At 55.4% G+C, this 17,893-nt stretch overlaps 1 protein-coding gene across 8 annotated transcripts; it reads left to right on the top strand.

Moving 5' to 3' along the window:
- The first annotated feature begins 142 nt into the window (after nucleotides 1-142).
- On the top strand, nucleotides 143-17,777 carry ITIH4 (inter-alpha-trypsin inhibitor heavy chain 4). 8 transcript variants are annotated; one of them, XM_016941275.3, is made up of 24 exons: nucleotides 143-254; nucleotides 1,778-1,938; nucleotides 3,860-3,964; nucleotides 4,104-4,266; nucleotides 4,406-4,516; nucleotides 5,043-5,171; nucleotides 6,097-6,213; nucleotides 6,490-6,658; nucleotides 6,740-6,865; nucleotides 7,051-7,232; nucleotides 7,314-7,499; nucleotides 9,927-10,066; nucleotides 10,270-10,424; nucleotides 10,738-10,764; nucleotides 11,065-11,115; nucleotides 11,263-11,301; nucleotides 11,537-11,662; nucleotides 12,519-12,593; nucleotides 12,772-12,798; nucleotides 12,887-13,003; nucleotides 13,997-14,171; nucleotides 16,696-16,850; nucleotides 16,988-17,084; nucleotides 17,569-17,777. In XM_016941275.3, the coding sequence occupies exons 1-24, from the start codon at nucleotides 165-167 to the stop codon at nucleotides 17,636-17,638; spliced, it is 2,793 nt and encodes a 930-aa protein (XP_016796764.2). In that variant the 5' UTR covers nucleotides 143-164; the 3' UTR covers nucleotides 17,639-17,777. The 8 variants fall into 8 exon arrangements, with proteins under 8 accessions (XP_016796764.2, XP_054537954.1, XP_054537959.1 ...); XM_054681979.2 differs by having other exon boundaries at nucleotides 11,248-11,301; XM_054681984.2 differs by lacking the exon at nucleotides 6,097-6,213 and having other exon boundaries at nucleotides 11,248-11,301.
- The last annotated feature ends 116 nt before the right edge of the window (nucleotides 17,778-17,893 follow it).

Here is a 17,893-nt window from a genome sequence, read left to right as displayed (position 1 = left end):
TGGGATGTTAGTCATTTGCTTATCTGAGGTCACTGTGGTTTTTGGCTTGTAGATCCCAATTTCCCAGAACCTGCCCCCATGTGGGTGGGGCAGCAAACAAGTTACTAATCCATTCCCCACTTGCTGTCGAGTTCAGAAGCCTCCTGGCAGACACTGGAGCCACGATGAAGCCCCCAAGGCCTGTCCGTACCTGCAGCAAAGTTCTCGTCCTGCTTTCACTGCTGGCCATCCACCAGACCACTACTGCCGAAAAGGTAGCCAGTGTCCATGGGTGTGGCGTGAGCTGGGGAATGAGAGAACGCCTGGGAAGTGGGGAAGAGCCTCCGCATGTGCCAGCGTGTCAGCACAAGTGCGTGTGCATCTGTGTGTGTGCAAAAAAATGGTGCAGACCTCCCGCCAGGCACTACCCCAAGGGCCTTACTGGTATTCTCCTACCTAATAGAGGGGATGATCCAATCATTTCCATTTTGCAAATGAGGAAATACAGTTTTACAAGCCTGGCTCTACCGCCTTTTAGTAAGTGACCTCAGGGGAATGATTTATGCTGTCTATGTCTCAATTTCCTCATCTGTAAAACAGGGTAATACTAGAACCTATTCAGAGGGTGGCGGTTGTGAAAACCAAACCCATTGTATGTATAAAGTGCTTAGGACAGTGCTTGTTGTGAAAACCAAACCCATTGTATGTATAAAGTGCTTAGGACAGTGCTTGTTGTGAAAACCAAACCCATTGTATGTATAAAGTGCTTAGGACAGTGCTTGTTGTGAAAACCAAACCCATTGTATGTATAAAGTGCTTAGGACAGTGCTTGTTGTGAAAACCAAACCCATTGTATGTATAAAGTGCTTAGGACAGTGCTTGTTGTGAAAACCAAACCCATTGTATGTATAAAGTGCTTAGGACAGTGCTTGTTGTGAAAACCAAACCCATTGTATCTATGAAGTGCTTAGGACAGTGCTTGTCGCAGAGCAAATACCCAAGCACGTAAGCAAGCCACTTGGCACCTCTGTGCCAAACTGCATTCAGGCAGCCGCATGCAGCCGAGCAGAGTTGGTGCTGTGCGCATGAGCATGTCACACACAAGCAGGTAAGAGGTGCCCATGTGCCCCTCCTCGGGGGACACAGGCCTCAAGGCAAATGGCACATGCTAGGGGAGTGCCCTGCGGAAGTGGGGATGAGTTGGGGAGGGTCCACTGCGGAGCAGAGAGGAAGATTCCCAACTCTTAGAGACCAGACTCTAGTCTACCTCCGAATTCTCCCAGCTCTGAGGGCTTCCTTCTAGGAGACTGGTGGGAGCTTCCCTGTTGCCACAGAGGCCAAAGTCTCCAGAAATCAAAGGACCTGGTCACTGCCCTTTTTCTGGGCAAAGCTAAGCCAGCATGCAAAGCTCCCTGACCCCACCAGGTCTCTCACCCCTGCCCAAAGGCTGAGTGTGATGCCCCTCCCAGACACTGGCCCTGGCTTCACCAGCTCCACCCCCTGCATGCTTGTTCTTCTCCAAGGGGTGCTCTGGGCCCCCATAGATCAAGAAGGATGTGGCCCCTGCCCTGTGGTGCTGTAGGGTGGGGAATGAAGCACACTGCTATCTCTTACCTGAGACAAATGTTCACATATGAGATGCCTCACTGGGTTCAGCCTGAGGCCTGGTCAGTGGCTCAGTCAGATTGGGAGCCAGGGTTTGGTCTGGAGCCAGAGTCAGGGCCAACTCTTGAAGAGTGTCACCCCGAGCTGAGGTGGCATTGAAACCCTGCAACCCCCTTCTTCTTTGCTGGTCCAGAATGGCATCGACATCTACAGCCTCACCGTGGACTCCAGGGTCTCATCCCGATTTGCCCACACGGTCGTCACCAGCCGAGTGGTCAATAGGGCCAATACTGTGCAGGAGGCCACCTTCCAGATGGAGCTGCCCAAGAAAGCCTTCATCACCAACTTCTCCATGTAGGTGCCTTCCCACCCTCCTCCCCTCTCCACATCCCCCAGTGCTATGACTCCATCGCTCTGTGCCAGCAAACCCTCTTCGTGAAGTAAGGCATGCCAGGGTGTACATCTTCAGGAGTACACCCTGCACCTGGGGCCACACAGGAACAGGGGCTCGCCAAAGGACTTATTCTCAAAGATGCCCCCGTCCTTCCCTCCATCCAGCCATTCATCATCCCTAAGTGCTGTCCAGGTGTTAGGCAGAGAACCACAGCATCTTTGTGACTTTGCCTTTGAGGAGCACAGACTTGAGGCCTCCTGAGGCCAGACCAGGCAAGAGGGAGTCACCAAAATGCACATTCCAGCTCAAAGTACAGAAAACCTCCTAGACCCTTGGCCTCCCCACAGTGGAGAGTGGCTTGAGGAGGATTCTCCTAGGTCTGCCCCAGCTGGAATCCTGCAGAGGACATTTTTGCTCAGGCTGCGTGAGAGATGCCTGAGGTTTCTCTGAATTCTATGAGCCAAGGATGGTCCTCACTTTGTCCTCTGCCACCCTCCCCTACCCTTCCCAACTCAGTTTCCAATGTTTACTAAATGCACCAGGATGCCGCCTGTCCCTTGCTGCCAGGAAAAGCTGTGATTTAGGACAAGGGCAAGACTCTTCCCAGAAACAGGGCGATGATGGGGCAGAGAGGGAGTGTCTCATGTGGGGTCCCACACTGTGGCCTCTGGAAAACTGCAGTGGGGGCTAGTCTCCTCCCTCAGGCGCCAAGCATCCCCCACTCCACCGCAGCCTCTACTTTTCCTAACCCAGAGCCCGGGCCTATGCTGCCCAGCTTGCAGTGCAAGCCCCACGGGCTGTGTCAGCCTTCGACATGGGTGCCAGGGTCAGCAGTTGCCAGGTCCAGGCCCGTGGCATCTGCTGAGAGCCCAAGACTGTCACTTGCCTTCTCTAGACCCAGATCCTGTTGCTGCATGAGTTAGGGGAGCAGAGAGCAGGTTCCCTGCTCCCTGACCTGGCCAGGAGCCCCAGCTGGCCATCTGGAGAGATGAAGCACTGCCTACCCAGGGGGAGGAGTGCCACTGCCCACTCACCAGCCCCATCCCGGGCTGGAGTTAAATTATAACCAGGAAGGTCAGGCAGGAGGGACGCGTAGTCCTGACATCCTGGCTGCTCCCCCTCCTGCCCACTGCCACACACTCCCACACGAAGTTGACCAGGCACATCCCTACACACCCCACAAGGAGGCTCTAAAGAAGTCGTTTTCCTCCCTGAGAAATGGCCTGGGCCATTCTTTCTCAGCCCCCAAAGGATGGCTGCTAGGAGTGTGTCCACACACCCAGGAGTCCCGTCCACCAGTTGTCCAAAACCTCCTTCCAGATATGCCAGCCTCCCTATAGGGTGCCTGCCTCTTGTGGGAGGGAGCAGGGAGACTGCTGTAGGGGGAAAGTGCTCAGAGCCTCCAGCCCTATGTCTGCTTCCTCCTCAGTCCTGGCCCCAAACGGCTGCACACAGGGCTGGGAACAAGTGTGACTCAGAGAGCTCTTGCTGGTGATGAACTAGTTCCCCTGGAACAGTCCGTGAAATGGAAGGGGCAGGTGGGAATGTGGGCCAGCTTCGGCCAGACTGGAGAGGTGGAGAGAAGGCAGGATTTAGCCCGGCCCTGCCCTTCTGCAGCCTCCCCTTCGTCCCTTCTATAAAATGAATGCTTACTGTTACTGTACACACCTCCAGGAGCTACAGGCCTGGAGCACTTTGCAGAGTGCCCTGCACAGGGTCCTGTATGCGGTAGGTGCATAGTAAATGGCACTGGGCTCAGGCAAAGATGGGAGTCACTGTGTCAAGAGGCACACCGAGTCCAGAAAGGCTCTCTGGAGGAGGCAGGAGTGGAATGGGCCCCTGCCACCAGGCTCTCAACAACTCCCACCCTTCTGCCCCCAGGATCATCGATGGCATGACCTACCCAGGGATCATCAAGGAGAAGGCTGAAGCCCAGGCACAGTACAGCACAGCAGTGGCCAAGGGAAAGAGCGCTGGCCTCGTCAAGTGAGCTGGCGGGGGGCAGCTTCAGTGGGGAGGGTCTAGACAAAGGCCACCTTGCCTTTGGCCCTTAGTCCTGCTCCCACCTCTACCAGCCTTACCCCACCTGTCCTGGAGGAGCAGGCCTGATGCCCTTCTCCCCCAGGGCCACCGGGAGAAACATGGAGCAGTTCCAGGTGTCGGTCAGTGTGGCTCCCAATGCCAAGATCACCTTTGAGCTGGTCTATGAGGAGCTGCTCAAGCGGCGTTTGGGGGTGTACGAGCTGCTGCTGAAAGTGCGGCCCCAGCAGCTGGTCAAGCACCTGCAGGTACCTGCTGCTACCTCTTCCGGGGAGGCCTCCTGCATGACCCTTGCCCTGCTGAGGGCGGCCCCTCTTTGTCCCTGAGCCTCCTGTGAGCCTCAGCCCAGGCTCCTGGCTGACCCAGGGACCCACATCTTGCCTCCAGATGGACATTCACATCTTCGAGCCCCAGGGCATCAGCTTTCTGGAGACAGAGAGCACCTTCATGACCAACCAGCTGGTAGACGCCCTCACCACCTGGCAGAATAAGACCAAGGTGGGCCTGTTGTGGTCAGCAGGTGAGGGTACCAAGGGCCCTGCCTTCAGGCCAGCCCTATGAGCCCGGATTTCTGGAAAGCAGGATGGGCTGTCCCTCCTGTGAGCTGTGAGCTGGAGAGGCTCCTGAGATCTCTGCATCCTTGCTGTCATTTGGCAGATGGGGAGGGCAAAGCCTAGAGAAGGACCATGGCGTCCTTGTATGAGCCCTGAGATCTGTCTGGGAAGGGGCTGGATAATAGACTGATGTGAGGGTCCTGGGGCCAGGTGGAGAGAAGGAGATGGTTGGATGGCACACATCCTGGAATAGCCTCTGCTTGGGCAGCTCCAGGAACAGGGAGCTCATCACACCCCTCCCCTACGTGAAAGTGGTCCATCAATAACTCAGCCTGAAAGAAAGTGCCCTGGAATACGGACCCAAGGCTGCATCCTGGAATTCTGATTTCCCAATATACGGACAGGGGTAGAGGGTGTTGTTGGCCTGGCTTTGCTGTTCCTCCCAACTTCAGCCCGGATTATTCCTCCAGGCTCACATCCGGTTCAAGCCAACAGTTTCCCAGCAGCAAAAGTCCCCAGAGCAGCAAGAAACAGTCCTGGACGGCAACCTCATTATCCGCTATGATGTGGACCGGGCCGTCTCCGGGGGCTCCATTCAGGTGGGTGGACTCCAGGCAAGAGCAGAGCAGCCTAGAAGTCTGTCCACCCCCAAGGGCCTGAGCTTGGGTATTTTAGAAGAGGAAAAGAACCACCCTTACTTAGCAGTGTGCACCAGGGACCGGCACAGACAGAAAACACGTGATTTAGTTGTGTTGTCCCTGAAACTATTCCCTTTCCCAGGCAGAAAAGGTTTGTCTCTGAGAAGAGCTGCCCCGTGGGGTTTCCCTCTTTGCCTCTGCTGCTGGGAGGCTCACAACTCAGTTTTATGCACATTTGCAGTAGTTTCTTTCACACTAGTTTCTGGCATTATTATTGTTGTTATATTTTGGTATGATCATGGCTCACTGCACCGTCAAACTCCCAGGTTCAAAAGATACTCCTGCCTCAGCCTCCCTAGTAGCTGGGACTACAGGCATGCACCACCACACCTGGCTAATTTTTTTTTTTTTTTTTCCAGTAGAGACAAGGTTGCCCAGGCTGGTCTTGAATTCCTGGGCTCAAGTGATCCTCCCACCTAAGCCTCCCAAAGTGCTGGAATTACAGGAGTGATTCACCACACCCAGCCATTTCTGCCATTGTTATACTTCCCTTTTACTCCATGTTTTTGAAGTCTTCCCTCTTTTGATGGTTGTCAGGTTTATGATGTCTGAACTTTTTAGTATAAGCCATCTGAAATACTAAAACAAATAGAAGGAAAAGTTGCAGGGAGAGTTCTAGTGGGCTATGCATGAGCAGGGAAGGCTTCCGCAAGAAAGGGGCTGGTCTGAGCCCTGAAAAAGGGCAAGGTTTTGGGGAGGTTAGCAGTGGGATGGAAATGGGATTGGAACAGAGCACAGAAACCCAGAATTTGGGGTAAAGGGGCTGAATGGGGATAGGGCACAATTGTAGCTCTGATGGCCTGGGTGGGTCTCACTCTGGCCACAGATCGAGAACGGCTACTTTGTACACTACTTTGCCCCCGAGGGCCTAACCACAATGCCCAAGAATGTGGTCTTTGTCATTGACAAGAGTGGCTCCATGAGTGGCAGGAAAATCCAGCAGGTAGGTCCTGTGGCCCAGGGCAGGGCCCTGAAAACTCCCAGGCCCTTCACGCTATCAGCTGTGGTCCGGCAGGCAGACCCCCTTGCTTCACCTTTTGGCACCATGGGGCGGGTGGCTCTCAGGAACCAAGGTTGGCCAGAGCCTAGGGCAGCCCCTGTTCCTAGAGCAGATACCATGACCTCACCCCTGAGACAGGAGTCCAAGGATGCCAGCCCTAGGGCACACGAGCCCTCAGGGAGCCCTTCTGAAGCACCTATGTTTCCTCTCCCTGACCAGACCCGGGAAGCCCTAATCAAGATCCTGGATGACCTCAGCCCCAGAGACCAGTTCAACCTCATCGTCTTCAGTACAGAAGCAAGTCAGTGGAGACCATCACTGGTGCCAGCCTCAGCCGAGAACGTGAACAAGGCCAGGAGCTTTGCTGTGGGCATCCAGGCCCTGGGAGGTAAGTGTCTCTGTGGCCCTGCAGGGTGGGGGCTTCCAGGGTTCCTGGCTGGGGACCACCTTGAGAGTGCATGTTCCTCAGGGACCAACATCAATGATGCAATGCTGATGGCCGTGCAGTTGCTGGACAGCAGCAACCAGGAGGAGCAGCTGCCTGAAGGGAGTGTCTCACTCATCATCCTGCTCACCGATGGCGACCCCACTGTGGGTGAGGGCCCTGCCCGTGACTCCAGGATGTGCTGCACAGGGGAGGCGGCTGGGGCTGCACCTGGGCTTGCTGTGGGATCTGGGCAGGGAGAGGGGGTCACTGACGCCCCTCGGCTCTGAGGTTCCAGAAATATTCTTCAAGCAAATCACTATTTTCTCACCCTCATCCCAAACCCCTGGGTCCAGGGGAGACTAACCCCAGGAGCATCCAGAATAACGTGCGGGAAGCTGTAAGTGGCCGGTACAGCCTCTTCTGCCTGGGCTTCGGTTTCGACGTCAGCTATGCCTTCCTGGAGAAGCTGGCACTGGACAATGGCGGCCTGGCCCGGCGCATCCATGAGGACTCAGACTCCGCCCTGCAGCTCCAGGTGCCAGCGTGCCCCAGGTGGGCTGCACAGAGAAGTGGGCAGTCATAAAGCCCAGCCTTTATGACACCCCCAACCCTGCAGGACTTCTACCAGGAAGTGGCCAACCCACTGCTGACAGCAGTGACCTTCGAGTACCCAAGCAATGCCGTGGAGGAGGTCACTCAGAACAACTTCCGGCTCCTCTTCAAGGGCTCAGAGATGGTGGTGGCTGGGAAGCTCCAGGACCGGGGGCCTGATGTGCTCACAGCCACAGTCAGTGGGAAGCTGGTGAGTGTGGCCAAAGCTACCCTGGAGGGGAATGGCAGCCTCCACCTCTGCAGCCAGAGGGGCTGGACTCAAATCCCAGACCTGCCCAGCTCCAGCTTTCCCCTCTGCTGCCTGTGGATGACACAGGGGCTTGGCAGGGATTCAGTGAGACAATGGAGTGATTCTCATGAGACCAGCACATACAGGCTCTTGGCGTCCGGTCTGTGCACCTGCGAGCACAGGTGAGGGCAGGGATTCCTCCCTAGTTGTCATCCCTTCCTGTCCTGGTACCACAACCCTCTCAGGTTGCAGTCAGACAGGGAGGGCTGCTCCTATTTCACAGATGAGCAGACTGAGCTCCAGGCAGGGCAGGCAGCTTTCCCCGGGCCCCACTGCAACCAGGCCAAGAGCCCAGCTTGCCACGTGGCACCCTGTCCTTGCCCAGCCTTCCCTGCCTCCTTCCAGGGACCCCCTGTCATTTCCACAAAGAGAAACTGAGCACGAGCTCTGCGGCAGGGCCTTCTTCAGGCCCTGGGATGCAGCAGTGAATGAGGCTCACCCCTCCGTGCCCTCATGGGAGAGACAACCCAAGGACATATCACCACACAAACCAGCTACAGGCTGGGATCTAACCCTGGACTCAGGAGAGCAGCACCAGGAGCCCCAGCCTGGCCTGGGGATCAGGGAGGGCTTCCTGGAGGAGGCCCAGCAGAGACAAAAGGATAAGTAGGAGGTGGGAAGAGTCCAGATGGGGCAATGGAGGAATATGTTAGGCCCCTGTGGCATGAGGGCAGCGTGTGTGAAGAGAATAGCAGTGGGCGTTGGGGGCCCATGGCCTTGTTTCAGGACAAGTCCCCAAGTGTCATGACTGTTGGTACAGTCTGCGTGGCCACCCTGCCTGGCTTCAAACCCAGCTCTGCCACCTCCCAGATAGGAGACATGGAGAAGTCACTTAACCTCCATCTACCGCAGTTTCCTCCTATGTAAACATGGGAATAAGTCACATGCCCCCCTCATAAAGTCACTGTGATTGATGTCCAGTGATAAGCACTCCATACATGTCAGCAGGTGATTTAGCTTGGAAGCCGTGGGTTCCCAAAGTACAGAACCCAAGGTGACTCAGGGGAGTTCACAGACAGACATGGCTTGTTTTAGTGGTTATTTACTTATTTTAATGTGTATTCTGAAAAATATGACCTGAACTTCAGACCTAAGATTTTTTTTTTTATTTTTTGAGATGGAGTCTCGCTCTGTCTCCCAGGCTGGAGTGCAGTGGTTGGATCTCGGCTCATTGCAAGCTCCACCTCCCAGGTTCACACCATTCTCCTGCCTCAGCCTCCCAAGTAGCTGGGACTACCGGCACCCACCACCACACCCGGCTAATTTTTTGTATTTTTAGTAGAAAGGGAGTTTCACCTTGTTAGCCAGGATGGTCTCGATCTCCTGACCTCGTGATCTGCCCACCTTGGCCTCCCAAAGTGCTGGGATTACAGGTGTGAGCCACCGCACCTGGCCCAGATCTAAGATTTTATGGATATAAAGCCAAGTAAAAATTGTTAGCTTACTTAAAGTTCATTTAAGGAAAAATATCAATTAAATAGCTGTATGTGTGGATGGGGCAAAATTCATGCAGGTAGCCTATGTGTGCCAAAGCTTTGGAAAGCCAGCCAGGCTCTGGGCGAGAGACAGGCTGCTCCAGTGGGAGCAGACCGCAGATCTGATCCGCATTGTGAAAAGGTCTCTTGGCCACTCAGGGAGCTCTGGTGGGAGAGGCCTGGGATTCCTCTGCCCTAGGAGCCCATTTCCCAGGCAGCGAGCTAGGTCAGTCTGAGACCACAGGCCCCTCCCTGAGGGAGGAGGGAGCAGGTTCACACAGAGCTTGGGTGCACGTTTCCCTGTCATCGTCCCACGGTGGCCAGCCGCAGAGGGGCCAGCTTGGACAGGGATAGCCGTTGGGGTGGATGGGGCCCCAAACCCGGAGCCATGACATCTGAGTTGTGTTCTCAACTCTGCCTCTGACCCCTGGGAAGGTCCTTCCCTCTCTGTCCCTTTCCCTCAGCTTTGGGGGTAAGGGCAGGCTGTAGCTAGACACCCTTCCTGCTCCACACTGCACTTGCAAATCCTTCCTGCTGCTGTTTCTACACTGGCCTGGGGTTCCCATCCCTTTCTTCCAGAGGTTTGGCTGATCTGAGTCCTGGCGCTGTGCCTGCCTTATTGTATCTGGGCTACTTTGCTACCTTTTCACCTCCTTCTCATCCCTGTATGCTCTGTGACTGAGCCCCTTGCACCCCTAAGCCCCCTCCTTACCCCCACTCAAAGGAAATGCAGTCCCCACAGTCAGTGTGTGGGACCTGCCCCAGCTCCAATCATGGAAGAGCTCAGAAGTGCCAGGCAGATGCAGATGTCCGGCCCTCACTGCTCCTGCCCTGGCTGGGCCCCTCTTTCCAGCCTACACAGAACATCACTTTCCAAACGGAGTCCAGTGTGGCAGAGCAGGAGGCGGAGTTCCAGAGCCCCAAGTATATCTTCCGCAACTTCATGGAAAGGCTCTGGGCATACCTGACTATCCAGCAGCTGCTGGAGCAAACGTGAGTGCATCAGCACCTCCCTAAGCCTGTCGCTAGGGGGCAGGCACAGGTGGCACGGGACAGCGCCTAACTGGAGAGAGGGGGGTCTTGGTATCATGTCCAAGCTCCAGATTCTCCCAGAGGGACCTCCCCAGAAGGGGCTGGATGGAAAATCTGTTCCCGAATTCAAGGATCTCCTGAGCTCTGATGTGCTCCACCTACAGTGTCTCCGCATCCGATGCTGATCAGCAGGCCCTCCGGAACCAAGCGCTGAATTTATCACTTGCCTACAGCTTTGTCACGCCTCTCACATCTATGGTAGTCACCAAACCCGATGACCAAGAGCAGTCTCAAGTTGCTGAGAAGCCCATGGAAGGCGGTGGGTGTGGGGTTGAGATCTCAGCCTCCCAGGTAGCAGAGTTTGGACCCAGCATTCTCCCCGATCTTCCCTGCATCCTGACCAAGACCCCAACCATGCCCCCAACAGACTCCCCCTGGGAGATTCAGCCTATTCACTGATGAGGAAAGTGAAGCCGGGTCTCCTATCTCCCCAAATTCATTGCACCTACGATATAGTCCAGGATTGGGTAGCAAGATTAAACACAAGCGCTTCAAATTGATGAAAAACACCCTGACGGTGTCTGTCTGTGTCTCTGTCTGTCTGTCTCTCTCTCTCTCTTTGTTTTATCCAGAAAGTAGAAACAGGAATGTCCACTCAGGTAAGCAGCGAACATCCTCAAAGGCTGTGCTGGGTGGCGGTCTGCTAACACAGGGTCCAGGGCACCAGCCCTGTGAGGTTGCTGGCCAGGGCCCAGGTCCGCCCAGGCCTCTCCAGCCCAGCCCTGCTGCCAGGAGGCAGTGTAATCTGACCCAGCATGCTGGTGCATTTAGTCGCCTGTGCATTCAAATATTGGCTGTGTCTCAGGCCCTGTCCCCAGCACTAGGAATACAGTCCCCATCCAAGTGGGGCCACAGGAAGGTGGGTGCAAGATGCAAACCCAGGTCCCACTGATTTCCAGGTTCCACTTTCTTCAAATATTATCTCCAGGGAGCAAAAATACCAAAACCAGGTGACAAAGTAGGAGGTGGGGGGAGGGGAGATTGACAGATTGGGCTCAGTCCTGGCTGTGGAGGGTAGTGCCTTGCCCAGCTCCTCTGGCTGGTGACAGCCCTCGGGCCTCAGTTCAGTTGTATCTGATCAGGACTTGACCACACAGAGGCTTCCTTTTCTCCAAGAAGAGGATGGAATAGACAAGGTAGTTTGAGGGTTTCTGCCAGGGGGAGGCATGACATCCCTGGGGGGGAGCTTGAGGGAGGTCCATTATTGTTCATCTCCCAGCTGTTGGGGGAGAGGCTCCCCAAGTTGGCCGGGTGTGGGGAGAGGGGACATAGCTGCCCTCTCCGCACCCACTCCTGGGTGGATCTCAAGCCCTGGCTGTGAGGACCCACACCCCACCTGAGAGAAGACTGCATCTGTCAATTTCTCCAAAGCTGGAGCTGCTGGCTCCCGGATGAATTTCAGACCTGGGGTTCTCAGCTCCAGGCAACTTGGACTCCCAGGACCTCCTGATGTTCCTGACCATGCTGCTTACCACCCCTTCCGCCGTCTGGCCATCTGTAAGCTGCCTTCCGGCCCTGCGAGGGCCTCGGTTTCCCACGGTGGTCCTTGAGCCTGCCCCATAGAGGGGGGTGAGGTAAAGCACGCACCACAGGGCCAGGCCAGGGACGGCTGCTGAGGGCACGATGTGAAGTAATTGTGGGTCAGTTCAACCTGGGATCATTTACTGGGGCTGGGGTGGGAGTGCATTTCCTAAGGAGGCTGTCCTCGCCTTCCCAGCTCTTTGCAGCTGCCCCTTGCCCCATCCTTAGTGTCTCATCTCCTCAGATGCGAGCTCACCCGGGTCCTTTAGCTGCCCCTAGGTTGTCAGACCACAGGCCGTGACAGAGCAGCCTCTCCCACACTCCTTGTTCAGAGGGGACCCTAGGCCCTAAGAGGGGCACGGACTGGCCAAGCATGCGCATCACAGCGCTCTTTGGAGCAGTCCTTGCCAGCTTCCTCTCTCTGAAGGCCCCTCTCCCCACTACCCAATGTATGGACATCAGGCCTCCCCTCCCCAAGGCAGGACTTCACCTGTCCTTTACTTTCACTGAGTAGGATCCACTATACTCTAGAGGCTGACTCATGAGGAAACCTTCTAGGAAGGGAGGGCTTCCTCCGTTCAGAAAGCCAACAGAGGTCCCTTGAACTGTTTTCTGATCCCCAAATCTGCACTCGAATGCAGCTGCACAGCCAGGCTGGACCTATCCCTGACAGCATGCTCTTCTGTTTGAAAATCTCCTGTGACAAAGGCCATTCTAGGTGGAGTGTATGTGTGGCAGGATGGGGGGCTGGAGCTTGGTGGCAGCGCTGCTGGTTGCCCGCCTCCTGACTGCCTTCCTGCTCCCTTTCTGTTTCCGGATGTTCCTGCCCTAGTGCCTGCTTCAGCACCACCAGCCACCTCAAATCCTGATCCAGCTGTGTCTCGTGTCATGAATATCAAAATCAAAGGTGCCCCCAAGGCCAGAGGCCCTGTCCTAACAGGGGGATCCTGGGAGGGGAGTGACCTGTCACATGTCTCGATGTTGAAGTAGTGAGGGAACCCAGCCACACCTAGTCACTTCTCCCTCCCTCAACCTCCCACTCCTCAGGAAGGGGCTGCCTAAACCCAGACTTTTTCTTCTTTTAGAAACAACCATGACAACCCAAACCCCAGGTAAGTTCCCAGCCCCCTTGGCCCCTTTCCACATCCTTGCCCCCAGCCTGCCCTTCCTGCTCCAGGAGCCGTGCCCCGGCTGTCCCAGCCCCCATACAGGCTCCCTCTGCCATCCTGCCACTGCCTGGGCAGAGCGTGGAGCGGCTCTGTGTGGACCCCAGACACCGCCAGGGGCCAGTGAACCTGCTCTCAGACCCTGAGCAAGGTGAGAGGGGCACACCCAGAGAGACCCAGACACCACTGGCACACACCCACCACCTGCCTACAGAGACACACACAGCGCGTGCAGGCTGGCCCCACACAGGCCCCTCCCAGATCATAGCATGGTCCTGCCTCCCAGTGCTGGCATGGGCACACACTCACACAGACACCCCGGGGACCTTCCACTGGGCACCTTGTGTGCAGGTGTGGGTGGCCAAGGCACAGATAAGCATGGCAGCCATGTGGAGGTGAGCCTAGAGGAGGAGCCAGGGTGGGGCAAGGGTCAGGGGAGCTGCCTGGGGTCACACAGGGATGGCAGGGCCATGGCGGGTGCACAGAGACCAGCATGAGGATGTTCCAGATGATGGAGGAGTTAGTGCCTGCCGAGTACAGAGCCCCAAAAGATGAGACCTAGAAGGTGTGGATGAGGGGAATGGCAGGAAGAGACAGGAATGCTGGCTGGGCCCCGCCCCTTCAATCCTGGACCAGACATGGGGACACACTCCATTCAGCAGTGCTCACCCCTGCACCGCCCAGCCCCGCTCAAAGCCAAGGGACATCCATGGCTTTCTCATTCCTCAGACGCATGTGTCACCCACTTCCTCACTCAGGCTGGGAATGTCTTTCCTGAGGGCAGGGAGCACCGATTCTCCATCTTACCCTTGGCCGCGGCATCTAGCTCAGGGCCAGGCGCTCCATGGGGCGTTCTGAAGGCTTATTGACTGGAGACAAGTTAATTCTCAAAGGCCTCAACTGAGGGTGGCCGTCGCCGAGGATTTAGGGGCCCCTCCAAAGCCTTAGACACCAAGGGACGAGTGGAGAGATTGTGGGAGCCAGCCCCCAGTGTGAAGGAGTGCTGAGAAAGGGGCACCCCTCCTGATGAGGGAGGGAGCTGCTGCAGAACTCCAGGGGGTGTGATCAGGGGGGACTCCCCGTGCAGGTCGGTGTCAGCCCTGGCTGGGGCCCAGCTATGACCTCTCTGGTCTGGTCCTCCCAGGGGTTGAGGTGACTGGCCAGTATGAGAGGGAGAAGGCTGGGTTCTCATGGATCGAAGTGACCTTCAAGAACCCCCCGGTACGGGTTCACGCATCCCCTGAACACGTGGTGGTGACTCGGAACCGAAGAAGCTCTGCATACAAGTGGAAGGAGACGCTGTTCTCAGTGATGCCCGGGTAAGGCCCAGGCTGGAGCCCGGGGCAGGGGTTGACCTTTCAGGCTACAGTGGCTGGTGATGGTACCAGCAGGTGGCCTGAGGCCATGGACCTGAGAATGGAGCAGCTACACTCACAGGAGGGGCAAAGAGACAAGAGCCCTGCCATATACCCCTGCAGCTCCGGAGGGCACTGAGGAGTTGTCCTGGGGACCTAACCCAGGTCACTATCCCATGCAGGAGACAGTGTGGTTTGGAGCTAGCTCTGCTGCTAATCCTTGTGACCCTGGGCAGGCAGCTAAGTCCCTCTGAGCCTCAGTTTCTTCACCAATAACCAGTACTAATCATCCTGGCCCAGAGTCAGAAGGCTGGGGGGAGAACCCAATGAGAGAGTGTAGTTGGGAGCACTTTGCCGTCAGATGATACAGTGCCCCCCAAGCACCCCACAGGACAGCGCTGCCTACATAGTGACGTGATGTTCTGATGACAATAGTGAGAAGCTGGAGAGCACTGTTGACAGCATGTTACCAGCATTCTCTTTAGCGTATCCTTGGAGCTTTGCTAAGGAGACACAAGTCAGTGGCCTCAAATACTGAGCAGCTGGTGAATAATGGAGGCAGAAGGCCACCTCTTTTGGGTGAGGGAGCTCACTGCTTCACAGTGGCCTTCCAGGGACAGTCTTCCAGCTTTGCAGATCACGAGGGGCGTCCAGGAAGGGCTGAGGCCCTCGTCCTCTGTGGGCAGTGACCTCCAAGCCCCCACCCTGTGCCACAGCTCACCCTTTTCCAAGTATGGAGAGCCTTGCCCAGCCCTGTCTCACCCAGCCCTCTGCGGGAACTCCCTTGCACTTGACAGATGAGTGCACACCCAGCTTATCCAAGGGCTCACCCAAAAACCTTCCCAATTTCATAAAAGATCTACGCCCGGTGTGGTGGCTCATGCCTGTAGTCCCAGCACTTTGGTAGGCCAAGGTGGGTGGATTGCCTGAGCTCAGGAGTTTGAGACTAGCCTGGCCAACATAGTGAAACCCCGTCTCTACTAAAAATACAAAAACTAGCTAGGTATGGTGGCGGGCACCTGTAATCCCAGCTACTCAGGAGGCTGAGAATTGCTTGAAGCTGGGAGATGGAGGTTGCAGTGAGCTGAGTTAATACCACTGCGCTCCAGCCTGGGCAACAGAGTGAGACCCTATCTCCGAAAAAAGGAAAAAAAAAAAAAGATCTAAAATTCCTTGCTATCTGGTAGATTCACCAAAATCAATAGCATTTTTATGCCTAGAAAATGAAATAGAAGTAAAATCCTATTAATTGTAGGGAGAGAAAGTCCAAATAGTTTCATGAGCTACAGAAGACATAAAGAAAAATAGGTTGGGCGCGGTGGCTCATGCCTGTAATCCCAGCACTTTGGGAGGCCAACGCAGGTGGATCACCTAAGGTCAGGAATTGGAGACCAGCCTGGCCAACATGGCGAAACCCCGTCTCTACTAAAAATACAAAAATTAGCTGGGTGTGGTGGCATGCCTGTAATCCCAGCTACTCGGGAGGCTGAGGTAGGAGAACCGCTTGAACCCAGGAGGTGGAGGTTGCAGTGAGCTGAGATTGCACCACTGCACTTCAGCCTGGGCGACAGAGCGAGACTCCGTCTCAAAAAAAAAAAAAAAAAGAAAAAAGAAAAAAAACCCACATCTTTTAGATTGAATTGAAGCAATAGAACAGTGTATGTTTAGGGAAAATTTGTTTCAAATAACCTCTGAGTAACAGCAGGGTCTTATTCAACATGCTCAAAGGAACCTAACATTCATGAGAACACCAGAAAGGCAAGAATTTCAAGGGTTATTTTAACTAAAAATCTGATAAGACAGAATGAGAAGAGGCCTATCCTTTAGACATTAAACACATGATTAAACACAAGTCATCCAAAGAGAGTGCACCAGCTGTAGAACAAAAGGGACAGAGTGGATGCATCAGAGAAACTCCTTCAATCATATAAAACTAATTTATGACAAACTGAATTTAAGAAAACCAGAGGCCGGGTGCGGTGGCTCACGCCTGTAATCCCAGCACCTTGGGAGGCTGAGGCAGGCAGATTGCTTCAGCTCAGGAGTTTGAGACCAGCCTGGGCAACATGGTGAAACCCTGTCTCTCTTAAAAACAAAATTAGCTGGACATGGTGGCATGTACCTGCAGTACCAGCTACTTGGGAGGTAGAGGTGGGAGAATCACTTGAGCCGAGGAGGCACAGGTTGCAATGAGCTGAGATCACACCACTGCACTGCAGCCTGGGGAACAGAGTGAGACCCTGTCCCTGCCCCACCAAAAAAGAGAAAGAAAAAAAAGTGATGGGGAAACTAGACATCATTAAGTTAACTTTGGTCCTATTTTACCAATGAGGAAACTGAAATCGGAAGATTTAAGGGCCTTCCCACCCAAGGCCACTCCGTGACTTCCTGGACAAGAGGGGAAGCCCAGCCCACTCCCCACCCTGACTACTGAGGTTCCGTGCACACGTCTCTACCTTCCTGCTCAAGACGCTGGGTCTTTCCACAGCCTGAAGATGACCATGGACAAGACGGGTCTCCTGCTGCTCAGTGACCCAGACAAAGTGACCATCGGCCTGTTGTTCTGGGATGGCCGTGGGGAGGGGCTCCGGCTCCTTCTGCGTGACACTGACCGCTTCTCCAGCCACGTTGGAGGGACCCTTGGTACTGTGCCCATTACCGGGGCCCAGGCCTTCCTCAGAAACCAGCTGTGCTTGGGAACAGGCAGCGCCCCTCCCCTGCGTGTGTCTCCCAGGCTTCCTCTGTCTCTAACCCTTACTGACCCGCCCTTTGTATCTCAGGCCAGTTTTACCAGGAGGTGCTCTGGGGATCTCCAGCAGCATCAGATGACGGCAGACGCACGCTGAGGGTTCAGGGCAATGACCACTCTGCCACCAGGTGACTCGGCACAAGCAGACCGCTGAGCCCAGCTGGGGTGGGGTGGGGACTGGGAGGCCAGGAGCCAGGCTCTCCAGGGCCCCACTCCTGTCCTTGCCCAGGAACTAGACACAGTCTGGTGGAAGGTTGATGCTGTAGAAGTGTCTAAGCCAGCTTTCAGTGACCCCACAAAAGATGGATGGCCATCTCAGACCCACAGAAAACACATGGGCCCTGAGATCCCTGGGGTTGGTTGGGGACAGTCGGAACCTCTCCCTGTCCACACCCTGAACTCCCAGAGCCTAAACCCTGGAGACCTCACGTACTGGCTTCTCTAGGGTAATGCTCTGGGTGACTGGGCCTTGTTGGCCTATGCTGGAGGGAATTCTAAAGGGACGCCAGGACTCCCTACCCTCCATGTTCCTGTCCCCAGCTGTCTCCCTCTTTTTGCACCACACCTGAGATTTGCTGACCACCTGCCTATCTGTCTGTCTTTCCATTTCAGAGAGCGCAGGCTGGATTACCAGGAGGGGCCCCCGGGAGTGGAGATTTCCTGCTGGTCTGTGGAGCTGTAGTTCTGATGGAAGGAGCTGTGCCCACCCTGTACACTTGGCTTCCCCCTGCAACTGCAGGGCCGCTTCTGGGGCCTGGACCACCATGGGGAGGAAGAGTCCCACTCATTACAAATAAAGAAAGGTGGTGTGAGCCTGGGAAGTGGGTGTCTCCAGTTCCATGTGGCCAAATCCTAGGGCCTCAACCTCGCATCCTGAACCTTAGCATCGTGGAACACAGAAGCTTCCACTGTCAGCTCTCAAGAGCCCATGGCCAGG

Source organism: Pan troglodytes, chromosome 2, assembly GCF_028858775.2.
Source record: "Pan troglodytes isolate AG18354 chromosome 2, NHGRI_mPanTro3-v2.0_pri, whole genome shotgun sequence".
Classification (NCBI taxonomy): Eukaryota; Metazoa; Chordata; class Mammalia; order Primates; family Hominidae; genus Pan; species Pan troglodytes.
This window is presented reverse-complemented; position numbering and strand designations above follow the sequence as displayed.